The sequence below is a fragment of the Enhydra lutris genome, unplaced genomic scaffold, assembly GCF_002288905.1.
Source record: "Enhydra lutris kenyoni isolate GAN:26980312 unplaced genomic scaffold, ASM228890v2 scaffoldscaffold96, whole genome shotgun sequence".
Taxonomy (NCBI): Eukaryota; Metazoa; Chordata; class Mammalia; order Carnivora; family Mustelidae; genus Enhydra; species Enhydra lutris.
This window is the reverse complement of record NW_019154180.1, coordinates 712,794-729,282: the sequence shown is the minus strand read 5'-3', so window position 1 is coordinate 729,282 and position 16,489 is coordinate 712,794. Positions and strand designations below refer to the sequence as shown.

Below are 16,489 nucleotides of genomic sequence, written 5' to 3'. Positions count from 1 at the left end.
CCCTGTTCCACTGAACAGTGACTTTCTTATTTAGGTATGGACATCTTTTTTTCAAAAGATACTTGCCTTGATGTGTTCTAACCAATGAGTAGACTCCAAACTGGATAGCCAGTGAGATTCTTCCACGTTAGGATAGACAATGTCTTTGACTTTTTTTAAAGATTCCCGCATGACATGAATGTTATGGATGTCTAAGAAGAAAAGTTCGGTGTTATGGTACGCATCATCACTTTCATATCCTCCTCCTGTTGCCTGAGAAACAGCAAAACATACAAACAGTCAGCTGGGTTTTCTAGTTCATCAGAGAACTTACATGCATATTTCAAGTTATTGGTCCTCCAAATCTCCACCTTCCAGCTTGGACGTGGCGATCTACGGGACCTGACTTCCCATCCAACACCGAGCCTCAATGACATCAGTCACACACTGAGCTTGGGGGGGGGGGGGAAAGCAAAACAGAAAAACAACCCAGCAGGCTGGCAGTTTGCTGGGGATCTGTATTTGCAAGGGAAAAAAAAATCACTTCAAATGTTCCATAATTACTAGCTCTTCTGGATCTGGAAAGGCAAGAGCGGTTGTCAAGGGTCCCTTTTCCTTGCTGGGTTCTGTAGCGGTACTGTCGGGCAGCGGGAGAGGGCAGGCGCGGCGCTGACTCTAACAGCCCTCAGCTCAGCCCCACTTGTTCCGAGACTGAGGGGAGGCACTCAACCTCCTGGAGCCTCGGAGACTGGGAAGGCTGAACAGGATTAAAAGGAGTCACACTCCACCACAGCTGACCCCAGCCACCATTCAGTGAGCCCCCACACCCCGCTTACGGCCATGCCGCCAGAGAGAGAGTACTATCCCCATTTTGTCACTGAGGAGAGATGCTATTTATCTATCCCCAAGGTCACACGGTAATCAGTAGGACTCCACATGTCTGAGTCCAAAGCCCACACCTCTTCTAGTGCGCCGTCACCATCTGTCCACCCCGCAGACACCGGGGACAGAGTGCCGCACCCCTTTCCAGCACGGCAGAGATACCCATTCTCCATATAAAGCAAAAGAAACGGAATGGGAGGAACCTGGCTGTACTCTGCTTCACGTTTTAAAATGCCATGGAACATGTGGCCTCTGGCCCTTTAAGGAAAAGTTAAATGATTCAGAGACTTGCCAAGAAAGCAAAGTTCTCCAAGCTGAAATGGAAGGGGGAGGCATTGGACAAATGTGCCGTTGCTACATTTTGCCTCTTTTCTTTTTATTTACAACAATACAAAGAATATATAACTTGTAACTCAGAACAGAAGGGCCAATGCATCCCATGTTTTGTGTTTTTTTTTTTTTTTAATTTTCCCAGGGTTAGTCACGCAAGTTTCCTATGCAATGAAAGGAAGGTAACCACTTGAATTTCAAACCTAAAGTCCTCTGTACAAGCCAGAGGTGTTGGTCTTCCTGGTCTCTAGGTAAGAAAATAGGTTTTATTTAGAAATACGTGTTTAAAGCTTATCACAAACAGCATCAGTATAAGTAGACAACACACATTCAACCTTGTTTTTTAAAAAGTTATTAGCTAATGAATACCTAGACAGATGAGCCCTATTTCCCTCTCCTACCCATGCCTCAGGGCACGTAATACCTCAAGGCTCTGGTCAGAGGCCCACAGAGGTGCTCCTACCAGCCCAGCAGTCACTCCGGGAAACTGCAGGCGCCCGGCCTGGGAGCAAAGAGCAAGCCTGAGTTTTGCCAGAGCTGCGAGCCGCTAATGCAATGATAAGTCTCCCTCCCCTGGATGACCTGCTTCTCTACCCTTGTGGTTTTTAAAGAGAGCGATTTTCAAGAGATTCTCAACGCTGGAGTATCTTCAGTAAATAACTGAAGATAGGATGCAGACAGATAAAAGGCAAAATGTACTGATCACTGCCGCTCTACTTTAACTCATCGCGGTCAGCTACTGCAAAACTGAAGCAGCCTGGTGCTGGTGCTTGTCAATGCCTGGGTTTTGCTTACTTTATAATGGTGTAATGTTGCTTATTACGTGGGGGGGGGAGGTTGTAAATTTCTAAATATCCACAAGGGAGGAACAATCAGGTCCAAAGAGAGCAGAAGTCAGAAGGGTAAAAATCAATTAGCCAAGCATAGATTGAGTTTCCAAAGTTCAAATTCTCCATCTCTGGTTAGTTTTGAAGTCTTTTCAGTTTCCTTCTCTTCAACAAAAAGGAACAACCCTGATTATCTAGTACGGCGACATAGAGGTTCAAGGGCCTGTTGCTATGGATATAAATGACTAGGGAAGAGACACAGCGGAGGGAGGGGGGAATGAGAGCTTGGTTTTTAAAGAACACCACAGAGATCTTTAAAGCCTGGGTTTTTTCCCTTCATTTTTTCCTTCCCTTCATTCCTAAGAGCATTAGTAACACAGGCATATTTCCTGAGTGTTTAAGAGGCATTCAAGAATTCTGCTGCTGTGAAGCTGGACGGGGTGGGGGGGGGGAGATTCTACTATCACAATAAGCTTTAAAGTTAATAGATGAAGGTAATCACTTTATACATTTTCATGTTTTAAAATAATCTTTCTAGGGGCGCCTGGGTGGCTCAGTGGGTTAAGCCTCTGCCTTAGGCTCAGGTCATGATCTCAGGGTCCTGGTATCGAGCCCCGCATGGGTTCTCTGCTCAGCAGGGAGCCTGCTTCCCCCTCCCCCTCTGCCTGCCTCTCTGCCTACTTGTGATCTCTTTCTCTGTCAAATAAATAAATAAAAACTCTAAAAAAATAAAATAAAATAATCTTTCCAAATGCCTCATTACAATTTTACATCATATATATTTCAGCCTAAATGTGTAATAGAAATACTGCATTTTATACACATATTCAACTCTGAATAATATAGAAGGGATGGGACAGAAACATCTAACATTACAAAGAATGCAAGATATTCATCTTTAGACTCAATTTCCTAAATGTTTTAATTCTACTCCCTAATTTACTTTGATTGCTTTACCTACAATTTCAAAATCATTTCCACTACTGAAACAAAAATCAACGGCAATTAACGGAGAGCTGGGCCAAGGGTACACAGGGAGCAGAGGGAACTCGGCAGACGTGAGCAGGTAAGACGCACGATCCACGTGCAAGTAACAGTGAGCAGAGCCACTCACACACCCTTCCATTTAGGAAGCTGCTGCATCTCTCCGAGCTGCGTGACGACTTGTTTTGCTTTCAGGTTCTTGTATTGTGCTATGAATAATTGAAGATGCCAGAAAAGTGATGCATCTAGCGTGTCACTGAACATACTCACCTTGTTGGCCACTGCATTTACATTGGGTCTTGCATCATAGATTGTGAGTTTAGAAATTTGTCTGTTAGTCTCCCTGATAACATCGAGATACTTCTCATCATCTTTATTCCGTTTACCACTCATACCAACAAGGGGCTGACTGCAACGCACGATGACGGTCTTGTTTTCTGGATGAATCCAGGACAGCACCTATGGTGGGTTCAGAAATTTTAAGCTATCAAGAAAACAGCAAATCTCAAAACTATTAGAAATATAAAAAAATAAAGCACTAACCATCATGATGATGTGAGTCCAATTTGGCCAAAACAGAAACTTGTTTACCTGTAATTTCACGGTGTGTGCCTAGCAACACACATTTAATGAGGACTATTCAGAGACAACTAGAATAACCAATTTCTTTAACCAGTCTTTTCTTAATTAGCACATCTCACAGAGATTAAATGCTTACCTAAAAAAAAGTTCTATCACTTCAAGAGAATAAAAAGCTTCTGATACTACTTCAGTTCTGTAGCCTGAGCTGGATTTCTCTGACAGAAACAAGGAAATCACCCTGGTACAATATGTTTCTATAATACCAACTCACTTGTACAGGTCATCTACCCAACAGTCTCAATTCTAGGAAAAGAAAAAAGAAAAGCTTTCAGGATGACCGCAGAGCTGCCAGAGTTCCCACAATGAAGCTTAGGGAGCCACACTTTGCACACAAGCCTAGCACAGGGGCTACCTGGTTTCGAGGCTCGTGGTGCAGGAGAAACAACACCTGTTGAAGGGAGCTAACAAGTAATGCAATAAAAACTATAGAACTGTCCACTTTAAGTGGGTGAATTGTTTGGTAGGTGAATTAGATCTCAAAGCTGTTAAAAAAACGAAAAGGGAGCCAGGAGGGAGTGTGGTGAGCCACAGTGTGGGCTCTGGGCAAGGCACATCTCTGCCGTCGCTGTAACCTGGGCACAGAGCTCACAGCCTCTGCCGCTCCCCTCTCCTGCTTCATCAGATGTGGGGGTGAACATGACTCCATGGCCCTGCTGGGGGGATGAGGGAAGAAAACATGTAAAGTACGTTCGAGGGGCAGGCCAGGTGGCCTGTGAAGTCAGATACAGAAAACTGTGAAAAGCAGACACAAGAACCAAAGAACTCAATTACTACAAGGCCAGACATGCTGTCATCTCTGAAGTCACCCCTCCATGAAGGCATGACAGTGACAACAGGTTAGTGAGAAAAGATTATACCACAGCGTGAAGGAGTCTTTGTGCCATGCCAGAGACCAGTAAAAACACCACTGTGGCCCCTGAGAGTCCGAAGGCTCAGAACTGGGAAGCCCCGGGATAAGCACTGGCTCCCCAGGACCTCCATTTTCTAACCAGCAATGTGGAGGTGACACTGGCCCAGCTTGCCTCCTATGGCAAGAGACAGGAGATCCTTTTAGGCAAGTATGAATGTATTTTAATTTTTCGGGTTTATTGAGATATAAGTGATCTACAACACTGTGTAAGTTTAAGCTGTATAACACGTTGATGTGGTGCAAGACCACTTTTTTTTTTTTATTTCATAAACACCCACAGCAACTTTTAAATTTAAATCAGGTCCTAGGCAAGAAACTGCCGTGTGCCACCACCAGTGGCCTCCCTCCCTCCTCCCCTCTTCTCCCAGCCTGGGAGATTTAAGACTGCAGTCACCACACCATTAACAAACAATACTTTTGTAAGCTGTTTTGCTTCTTTCTTTTCTTTTCTTTTGGGATCTCCACAACCTTCTTAAAAAGGATGCTTGCTGTTTGGCTCAGAGGTATAAAGAATGGTCACTTCACAACACCAACTACCGTGACTACTTTCAAAGTATAGGGTACTGTCTTAGGTTGTTCCGATTGAGGTTAGTATCTAGAAGCCAAAGATAATTAAGGATGTGCACACATATTGCGCCACTAAAAAGGTGTTGATCGCAGCACTGTGGATAATAATAAAAGATTAAAGGGAACCCAGATGTCTCACAACAGAAAATGGATAGAATACATTATGGTACACCTACACCCTGGCATACAGAATAATTTCCTTTTTTTTTCAAATAAAAATATGTTTCCATGGAAGGAAGTTTGGAAGGACGTAGAGCAAAATGTTAACTGTGGTTCTCACTAGGTGGCAGACTCCTTTTTGCTTATTGGCATTTTGTAAAATGTCTAAAATAATTATGTTACTTGTATGTCAAGGACTTCTGTAACTTTAAGACAAACCTGTTTGAGAACACAGGAATGCATATGAGAACAGATGTATGCATTCATGGAAACACTGATTCATGCGGATCATTTTGTCATTCAACAATATCTTATAATCGTTCTTGTCCTATTTATACACACAATAACAAGAGTGCTTTCTCATCAACTCTTTTTGTGTTTTTATATGGGCTTTTAAAAAAGAACTGAATATCAAATATTAATGATTTCACATTAAAAGCAAATACATTTTCTGGTGTACAGTCGAAAGTCAGGTGGTCAGAAGGTGTATCAGAAAGAAGATATCATCTATTATTAAATATTCTTAAGCATGGTAATCTATAAAGATATAGACACGATGGAGAGCTTAGCCTTCATTTTATTAGGAAAAATACAGGTAGATTGGTGGCTGTTATGAAGTAAGAAGGATCAATAAAATGGCTAAATAAGTAAAAAGTTAAGCATTCTACTGGCTCCACAGTAGACTCTCGCTCACTCAGGGTAGCGGAGACTAGTAGGTCCGGATGGTAGCCGAGCACAGCAGACTGGGCCCAGTTGTTTCATCTCTTCTCCTGCCCTAAATCCCATGAAATTCTCTCTCTTGCTTTCTCTCTCTCTCTCACACACACACATGCACACACACACACAAATGCACACGCACGCGCGCACACACACATGCTTGACATGGTACATGTTCAACTGAATGAAGGCAAAACAAAATCCATCCACACTACCCTAGCTTAGTTCTCCTGTGGGTGAGACAGTGGGCACAGAAAAGTATGTCACAACGGAGCAGAAGAGGAGTAAGTAAACTTGTAACTGTAGCCTCGTTGGCACGGTACTCTAGCAAAACGAGCTAAAGAACATATGTTCAAGTACGATATGGATCATTAACATATGAACAGACACTCATAATCAGAGGAGCGAGTGCATTTTAAAAGTTGTGATTCCTATTATGTTGACATTCTACAAAAGTTTCACATGAATGTCCTTTTAAGGACAAAAAATGTCTAGACTTGGAGTTAAAGGCAAGGTGACATTAAATCTTCATTTCTTCAATCCTTGTTTTTCCAAAATCTGTTATTTAGAAAACCAAAACAAAGCAATGTACTTATTATGACATGTCCTAAAAATTAAGAGGGGAAAAAATTCTCTAAATTTTTAGTCAATAAAATTTATGCACACAAAGTAGACAGTATGACTCATACATAAATATTTAAGAGCCAAAGAGAACTCTGTGAACTAGGTCCAATGATACCGTAAGTATACTGTCTGGAATAATCTGCACTTGGCTCCAGTTTGCTAACTGCATTCAGAGAGCTTGCAAATGTGATGAGGACAAGCTAGACCTACTAAAGCTGCCATGTGCTCTATGACAGAAGACAGGCAATGTGTCATTTCCAGTATGATTGAGCCGACGCTCATGGAGAGCCCATCACACGTCACATACAGTATTACAAAGGTGAAAACGAGAAACCCCTGTCTTTCCCTCTTTCCTTCCAGCTAGCACTTGGTTGACTTATGCATTACTTAGACCCTCTCTCAAATAAGAATTAGTTTGCACTCATTCTCTGAACTTGATTGTGAGCTCTGGAAGACGGGTGCAGTCTTAGTTCTTTTCCCAGCAGGTGTAGTACTTTGCACTCAGAAGGCACTTAAAAATGACACTGTGGCCTGCAATTCCAAGAGTGCTTCTCTGACCTGACTATTTTTATGGGATAAAAGGCAATCTCTGAGGAAAACATTAACTGTAGTACTCACTGGAATCCGATTTCTGGATCTAAAAGTTGCAACTCTCCTGAGATCGTCATCTGAGGCACGATATGGAACCACCAAGAGAGCAGGGTAAGTGTCACAGAGTTCATAGCACTTATTGATAAAAGTTATTCTCCAGTGGTGATTGGGCAAGCCCTGTAGGAAAAAAGGAAGTCTAAGTAAGTACTCCATGACTTTGTATCTGGATTTGGCCTTGGGTCTCCTTTCTTCTTTCTAGCAGAATCTGCACATGCCTCTTTGACCACAGGGTAGTGACCGTCTAGCGATTTATACTAAAGGGAGCCAAATCCATAATCCAGACAACATAAGAACACAAGACAAAACACTGGTGGTTCCCATAATTCTAGAATATCATTGGTGAATATAGATTTTCTTGAATTTGAGATCTTCCTTTATTTCATGTCAAGCTCTCTCTTACTACTTGTACAATAAAGATAAACCCAAGTTCATCCCCCACCTGTGTACCCCACCCCCAACCCAAAGAAAAGTGCATCATGTAATTTCAACCTGTGTCTAACTGAGGATAGAAAAGAGATTGGGCAACTTCCTCTCCCTACTCAAAACAGAGTGAATGCTTCAGTCTGCTCCAAAGTAGAAAGAAGCTAAGTTTATGAAGAAAGTCACAGAGGGGAAATAGAGGAAAACCCCTCCGGGGAGGCTCATTTCGCCACCTCCTAAAAGTTTTTCAACCAAGTGGTTTGGGATTGGTGATCGCTCTATAGGCTGTATGAGAAATACAGTCATCTGCATTCTAAGCACACTGCTAATGCGACAGGGAGACAAGGAGTACACCTCCCATCCTGTCATCCACCCACAAAACCGTATCTAGTATGGACAAGATCCAGAGGTGGTGGAATATTCTCTCCCCATACTCACAAATACACAAATACACAAACAAAGGTGAGCTATGTGGGTGCTCGCTTTGGGGACAGACATTGTACCTTTTCCTTAGGTCTGGTCCTATAGACCACGGACCAAACAGGTGAGTCTGATGCTGAGTCCAATTAGAGAGTTATAAGTCCCATGAGAAAGTTATAGGAAGAAAAAATGAAATATAATGGCAGTCTAAAACAAGACACCTTTCAATAGTTCATACATGCATGCAATCTTAAACAGGAACTGTCTTGTATCAAGCTAGGAACACTGATCTAAAAAATAAGTCTTAATATGTCAGTAACACTCCAAAACTAAGGTACAGATATTTAAATACATGATGCTACAGAGGTCTCCAAAACATGCAAAACGTTTTAATGGTCTTTCTTCTGCCTCAATAACTGACCCAGAACAGAGGTCATTAAAAAATGAGAGGTATAGATAGCCTTTGGAAACTCAATGCTCTGAAGCTGACTTCTGGAAGCTTAGGACATACTACCTCATACATGGGATTTAAATTCTTGCACCCACATTCCTGAGCATCGAATCTGCTTACAAATATGCACACCACTGGTCAAGACTAAAAAAAAAAAAAAAAAAAAAAAAAAAAGAGAGAGAGAGAGAAGAGAAAATCAACACAGGTGCTTGGTAGTGGAGGTGGTGGCCAGAAGGTTCTTCTCAAGTCTAGGGTTCTAAGATTTTACTTTACCTTCACTGCCTTTTCACATAAGGCAATCAGGCTTGATCTGATTCTCAAGGCTCACTCGACAAAAGTTCCCAATTATTTTAAGAGCTGTGTAGGATGAGAACTATGAAAAACTCCATCACATAACTCCAAGCTGGCCTACAGATTTGGTTAAATCAGAGGTCAAATTATGGCTCTTGGACATAAAACACACAGGCTCTTCTTCACAAAAGTGCCACAAGAGACTTTTGTCCCTGAACAGCCACACCGTACCACCATGTTTCTTACAGCACAACCACCATGCACATGGGTGAGGTTTACAGAAGAGAGCAGTAAAAGTAATTTTAATATCCATTCATCAAAGCTTTCTTGGAAAAGACATCATTACAGGGAAACCATTCTAATTCATTTCAATCTGCAAATCAGAATAAATACAATTTGAATCTAGCTGTCAGTGATAGTTAAGCTCCCAGGTACGTAAATATATAGTGACACGAATTCCTAAAGAGTAAGGTATAGAAGTTTGACTCCTCTAGATTCCAAATATTTGATTCATTTCATGAACAACATATCATATGGCTATAGAATGAGCTCATAAATTACAGAGTAATAGATAAAATAAGCTGTAACTGCCATTTAAGCTAGACTTAGCAAAGATTTCACTGACGCTCAAAGAGCATGACAGACAAAATATTGTCACCCGGCATGTCTGCGATTCGCCACATGACTTACCTGCCTTCTGTATTCTTCGACTGGGTTATAAACCATCCACCCATCCACGTTAAACTTTTCTTCATTTAGAATGCCAATATTGGGTTGAAAAGGCAAAAGGAAAAAAAAAAGAATTTCAAGTTCCACGTGACGGAACTGATAGTCTACTAATTCCATGTCCTCTGGGTTTGCCTACCATGAAATCACAACCCAAATCGAGACTTTAAAAAAGGAGTAAGAGTGGGAAATGCAGACCAGATTTAATGCTAGCTTCTAGCTTGAGTAAGCATTACTTCTGAGACCTCAATTTTCTATGGCTACAAACATCTCTTTTCATTTGTTCTTTTTAAAAATGATGTTCCACGAAAATCAGATTTCTAGACCAAATCATACCTATCTATTTTGAACAGCATTAGCAATTGATCAGGTAAAAGCCAATTTAAAAAAAAAAAAAAAGAAATTCAGGAATAATCACTAAACAGATGACTGTCTCACAAGGGAACAATAGCATGTTTATCTATTTTTAAAGGGACAGGACATTAGGAAAATTCTTAATTAACTATTCTCTGTGAATTCTGAATCGATGCCCTGACCTCCGCACAATGACAGGACACGGCCCTCTCTGTGTCCCTGTGCTCACTCTGGAGGCGATATTGACGAATTTTACAGCTTCAAATGCCATCTGTATTCCAGTGACTCCTAAGTATTTCTGGCTCTCCAGCCCCGACTTGGATCTGCACACCTGGCTATCCAAGGGACCGCTCCACAACTCCAGCCTGCCTCCAGAGGCATCTGGAAGACTCAGAAGTTAACACGTCCAAAGCCAAACCCTTGAACGCCTTCCATCCTGCTCCTCTCACAGCCTCCCCCACTTCAGTCGATGGCAGCCCCATCCTTCTAGTTGAGCCCAACACCTTGGTGCCATCCTCATCAACTCCCTGCCACCGCCCTTGTCTAAGCCTCAACCATCTCTGCTTGCAACATTATAACCTCCTAACTGGTCCCCTACTTTGCCTCTTAACCTCTAAAGTCAGAGTAACAGTGTCACAACCTAAGTCAGCTCAAGTCATTCCTCTGCCCCAAATCTTCCTGTGCTTTCCATCTCACTTGGAGTCAAGGCAGAAGTCCGCCCAATGGCCTATACATAGCTGTCCACCATCTGGCCACAGCCCCTACCAGGCCTCTGCTCTCCCATTGCCCCCTCCACTCCAGCCCCGCCGACCTCCAGTTTTGCGGTTCCCCCAAAGCACCAAGCACATGCCAACATCAGGGACTTTCCACCTGCTGTCCAGCTGTCTGGAATCCTTTTCCCCCATGGCTTTCCCTTTCATTTCTTCCACATCTCTGCCCAAATGTAACCTTAGTCAGTGAGACTTATTCTGACACCCTACAGAGAAACTACATGCTACCCCTCCCAGAACAGCACCCCTATTCTCCTTCCCGTCTTATTCCCCCTATTACCTATGACCATCTGACACATTGCACATTTCCTTGTTTGTTTACTGTTGGACTCCCACTGCCCTGCCCTAGACCATGGGCTCCATAAAGAGAGACACCTGCTTGGGTCACATCCTGTATCCTCCGTAACTGGAATGGTATCTGGTCCATAGTAGGCAGAATACATACTCGTTGGCCCAGAGAAAACGCCCAGTCTATACAGCCCCTGTACAACCATGTTCTCGGGAAGCACCAGGTTTGGGCGCTTTTTCCTCTTGGTTATCTTCCCCGCCACCCACTCTCCTCTGCTGTCGTCCTACAACTGTGCATGCCAGCCTCCCCTCCCCTACACTACACGGCATTTCTGGAAAAGCCTTGCTTGGCAACAATAGTTTTATGTATTCAAAAAGCCAGAGGTTTAAGGTAAAAACTGACCAAGAGACTGCTCTCCGGACTGTCTTCTTGAACTCTTTGAAGCACGGGGCCCCCCAGCAGGTCTCAGGGCAGGCAGTGGTAGGCCCAAGTGCTGTGTAGTCTACGGCGGACAGGACACCAATCACATGATACCGAGCTAGCTACGCAATCCACCGAGGCTTCACACGGACACGGAATCCCCGGCAGTCCTTAATTATTCCTACCACTGCGGGATATGATTGAACCCTGTTACTTGAAGTTTAACACAAAGGCCGAGGGACTTTTGATGGAAACAATCTGTAACACGCATCAACGCGCTCTGCTGGCGACCTCTGAGCACTGGACAGGGTATGATCAACTCTGCCCGCCACCGCGCCGCTCGCATATGTGTAGACGGCAGGTGATCTGAGACACAGGGCTCTTACCCCCTTTACAAGACCTATATGCTGCTTTCTTGAAATGAGTTCCTGACTTCCACGTTTTGTTTTTTTGGTTTATTTTGTTTGTTTGTTTTTGGTTATTTGCACCTTTCCCATGCAGTTCACGTGAATATGGCAGCCTTTTAAAAACAGAATAAAATGACTAACTCGAAGGCCAGATAAAGCTTTCTCTCCAGAAAAATCGTCATGTGTGTTAATGCCATCAGTGCCCTTTGACTTGCCAGCAGCATTTTCAATGTAACTGTTTCTCAGTTATGAATAATAAAGCAACTCCTTTCTTGCTTCACATATTTTCTTGTATCTTATATTAAAATTACTGATGAATATAAGTTTATAAAATTATTACCAGAAGATGAAAGTTATGTAGCCCAAACCAAAATTATCTCTATAATTTCTTTTTTAAAGATTTTATTTATTTATTTGAAAGACAGAGATCACAAGTAGGGAGAGAGGCAGGCAGAGAGAGAGAGGGAAGCAGGCTCCCTGCTGAGCAGAGAGCCCAATGTGGGGCTCGATCCCAGGACCCTGAGATAATGACCTGAGCCGAAGGCAGAGGCTTTAACCCACTGAGCCACCCAGGCGCCCCTATAATTTCTTTAATAGGTTTGCTTTTAGGGAACTCTGAATACAAGTAATATAAAAATTGTCATTAATAGGAGAGTGGGTCCAGTGTCCTTGTGGTAGCAACATCTCAGGTGGCCTTTCTCAAGAAATCATTCTGGAATAACACTGCACATTCTAAATGACATCCAGATATACAGGATGAGTCAATGAACTGGCATCCTTTACCTCTGAAACATGCCTCTGAGAACTCTGTGATGGAAACAGCTCCCAGGTTAAGAGCTAAGAGCCAGACTTGGAGCTCAGATATTTCAGGAAAATTTATGAATCAACCAACAGCCAGATAGTCCTGGTCATGAAATACACAGGAGCATATCAGATACGGAATTGGAACTTAAGGTCAAAAAGACCAGGTGTCTAAACCAATATTTTAACCATCCAAATAAATTAGTTTACAATTACAAGAAAAAAATATATATATACATTTTAATATTTTATTTATTTGAGAGAGAGGGAGAGGGAGAGAACAAGCGGGGCAGGGGAGAGGAAGAGAGAGCCTTAGCCAGACTCTGCACTTAGCACAGAGCCCAACACAGGGCTCAGTCTCACAACCCTGAATTCATGACCTGAGCTGAAACCAAGAGTCGGACACTTAACTGATTGTACCACCCAGATGCCCCAAGGAAAAAATATTTTTTAGAAAGTATAACTTGTTAGTTTTTAAAGAAAAACACAATTCGAACATGAAGTTGTTGGTATCTGGCTCCACTGAGGCAAGCTTTCCAAAAGAACCAATGACGATGTTTTCTAAAGTTGGATGTACCCAGACTTATCTCCCAGGTATTTTCATTTTTACCTATTTTTTTCCCTCTTAAAGATTCAGGTAAGAGAACGAAGCAAGAGTTTTAAAACACAAGCTTTCAACAGGGTAACATAAATGTGGATTATTACCAAAACTACTTACTAAGTATTAAAGCAGAGCAACAAAACCCGTCACCTGTACTCATTATTACAAAGTACAAAATTCCCCACAAATGGTGACTTGTGACAAGTCTTAAGCTCCTGTCCGAATACTGTTAAAACCTAAAGTTAATGGGTTACATGCCTTGAGATTTTTAGCTGTCGTTTATTTTCTCTTCTTTAAGGCTTTGAGTCTTTTCGGACTTTAGCAGAGGGCTGCCATTTCCAGGGATTCCTAACTCTATCCCTGGGTCGCCCGGGAGCCTCTCTTTGGGAACCAGAAGTGCCACAAAAAAAACTTTCCTTTCTGAGGATGGAGCAGGGAGCCGGGCGCGTAAGCCGGGTAACAGTGAATCCATCCTGGCAGTGACATGATTTCATGGCCTGGGGACCCTGCAGCAGGAGTGCAACTGTGTGTGTTTGGGGTGGGGGGGGACAGCTCCGCCTCCGGGCCCAGAACGGTTGTGCCCCATGGGGGCTTCGGGAGGCCCTCCACAGGGCTGGCCACACCCTACCTCAGAGTCAGGCTGGGGCGACAGGGGTGGGTGCCCAGGGGTACTCTCCGGAGGTGCCCGTGGGTGCCTGGGCCCCACCTTGCCCTCCTCCCCACGGAGCCAGAATTTCCAGGGGTGGAGGGATGTGGGGGTGGTCGCCCCTGTTCAGGGCCCTGATCCTGAAGGGCCATGTGCCATACAGGATACAGGACCACACTCAGGATTACAGCCCAAGGCTCCTATGTGCACAGGCTAGCTGGGGGGCTGCTCCACTATTTTTCTTTTTAGAAAGTAATTTTGAAATACTTAGAGATTCACAAGAAGTTACAAAAATGTACAGGGAAGTCCCATGCCCCCTTCACTGAGCCTGACCCAGCGGGAACACCTTGCACAGCTAGAGCACTGTACCCAAACCATGAAAGGACACTTCCGTGCCTACCCTGGCTTCAAGTGAGCAGGCCTGCCTGCATCTGGCTCTAGACTAGTATTTGGGCAATTCACCAATTCAGATTCCTCCTAGTCAAGAGATACCATGCATGGAGACTTAAGGGAAAAAAAAAAAAGCAATCATGTGCATTTTTTCCAGGATTAAAAATAGCACAATGTAACATTTGAAAAATGTTAAAGGACAAAGTTGAGATGAAAATCTCTGATTTCACACTAGGGATAAAAACAGCTCTGACAAAGAGAATGTAACTTGTCATTTAAATTTTCCTACATTTATCACGGTTGTTGTCTTGTGGGGCGGGGGATAAAACCTGAAAGGACAACAGGTTTTAGATTTCATTTAATTAGCCATTATTTAAAACAACCCCTATGTGAAGATGTACCAACTCACTTAAAACACCTAGATTGGATTTACTGCTATTTAATAGGCTCTATAAATATTCAGCAACTCGTTTAGTTTTCTTCTTCAAGGTGGGAGAGCTGTCTGTCCATGAATTAGAGTTTCTAGATCTCATGAAGCCCCTCTCAGACAGCCTCTTCCCCCAAAGACTTGGCATGTTGTGTCTCAGAACTGGAGGTTGGAGAGTCAGATGTGTAAAAATTAAATACCATTCAAAAGGGAGGCAGTTACAGAAGAAAACTATTTTCATAGTACCCAAGGGAATGAACTGATAAGCTATGCAGATTTAACGGTGCTTTCAAATGATGCTGCCACCAAGCACGGACACAAGTTTGAGGAAAAGCAGACCCTTTTTAGGAAACAAGCAAACTCTCTCTGCACACCCAGCACTAAACATCTAGGGGGCTGTTCATTCACTCCTTTTCTGATGGAATTCTGCAGTGTCTGAACAGGAACTTAAGTGGCCATTTTTAAAGTTTCATTTCTGAAATTGAAGACACCTGCCTTTTTAAAAGATTCCATCTACCATTTCAGGGTGTGGCAATGTAAAATCACCTCATTTTCATTTCTCGAGTTACACTTAAGAAACAAGACCTCTTTGTATAAGGAAAAAGAATGCTTTCATTAAAGTTGGTGGTGGGGGGAGCCCAAAATTTTGAGATAGAACTATAGGAGGCACTGAAACTTGGAAATTTTTCAGTTCAAAGTAACATCTTTCATGCAACTGCATCAAAAGTGATTTCATCCAAAAGTGTGACAAAAGCCTCATAGGTCAAAAGCGGCTAGCACATACATTACCATTGCTACATTTCCGTTGGCTTCAATAATTCTCCTGGTCCTCTACCACCTTCCCTGGGAAAAGTGGCTTCATATTTCTGGGTTGCCATCACCTTCGTATATAAATGTACATATTCACTTCTTCAGGAGAAGAAGACCCCAAAAGCACATTTGAAATGTCAGCTGAAACCGTTTGGAAAAAGTACCTTCTTTCATACTTGTCCACAATCATAATCATTTAAGGGGACATTTCTCAGGGCTCATGTGCCACACCTCCTCTCACTGTAATGGTCTCTCCTGGCAATTTTGGCCACGTCAATGAAAACGCCAATGATCCCGCCTGGGCCCACCAACTAAACCTCTCCCCAAGCCAGAGCTCCAGGTCTGTGCAGCCACAGACGTCTATGTCTGGTCATCCTACAGACACTTGCAACTCTGCGTGTCTGAAATGGAAGTCGCTGCGTCTTCTTCACTTCCCTCCGATACTCCCCATCTCGACCGCTGCTGACACTGCCCCCCCACTCATCCAGGCTGAGTTCTTCCCTGTCATGCCATCCCCCATTGTAACTACATTCACATGATCAGTGGATTCTACTAATCTTCTAGGTCCTCTTCAAATCCATTCTCTCCTGCCCTCTCCACCGCCCCACTTCAAGGACTCATTTTCATGCACCTGGGTGAGTAACAAACATCCCGGAAATAAACTCCCGCCCCGCTGCATCCAGTCATGCTGCAGCCCCAACAATCCTTTTGAAATCAAAATCTAATGTCGCTTTCCTGCTTCAACCCCTTGAACGGCTTCCCCCCCGTTTAGATACAAAGTAGAACTTCTTGGTGGGGCATGATAGACTCCACGAGCTTTGGGGCCCAGCCTTCCCCTCCAGTCCCATCTCTCACCAATACCCCCACAGGTACACCAACTCACACGTGGGTCCAGTCTGTGTCCAGCCTCCTCACATTTGCACATACCGTTCCTGCACTTGGCCTAGCCAATGCTCCTACTCGTCTTCCAGGATTCACCTCCTCTAGGAAGCTG

At 43.4% G+C, this 16,489-nt stretch overlaps 1 protein-coding gene across 1 annotated transcript in view; it reads right to left on the bottom strand.

Moving 5' to 3' along the window:
* Nucleotides 1-16,489, bottom strand: part of LOC111139182 (myotubularin 1) — an 86,059-nt gene that overhangs the window by 18,452 nt on the left and 51,118 nt on the right. The window contains exons 7-10 of the mRNA XM_022491372.1: nt 9,545-9,629; nt 7,240-7,389; nt 3,273-3,461; nt 67-252 (exon numbers count right to left, since the gene is read on the bottom strand). Coding sequence (XP_022347080.1) covers nt 67-252; nt 3,273-3,461; nt 7,240-7,389; nt 9,545-9,629 — 610 coding nt within the window. The remainder of the gene's footprint in view (nt 1-66; nt 253-3,272; nt 3,462-7,239; nt 7,390-9,544; nt 9,630-16,489) is intronic.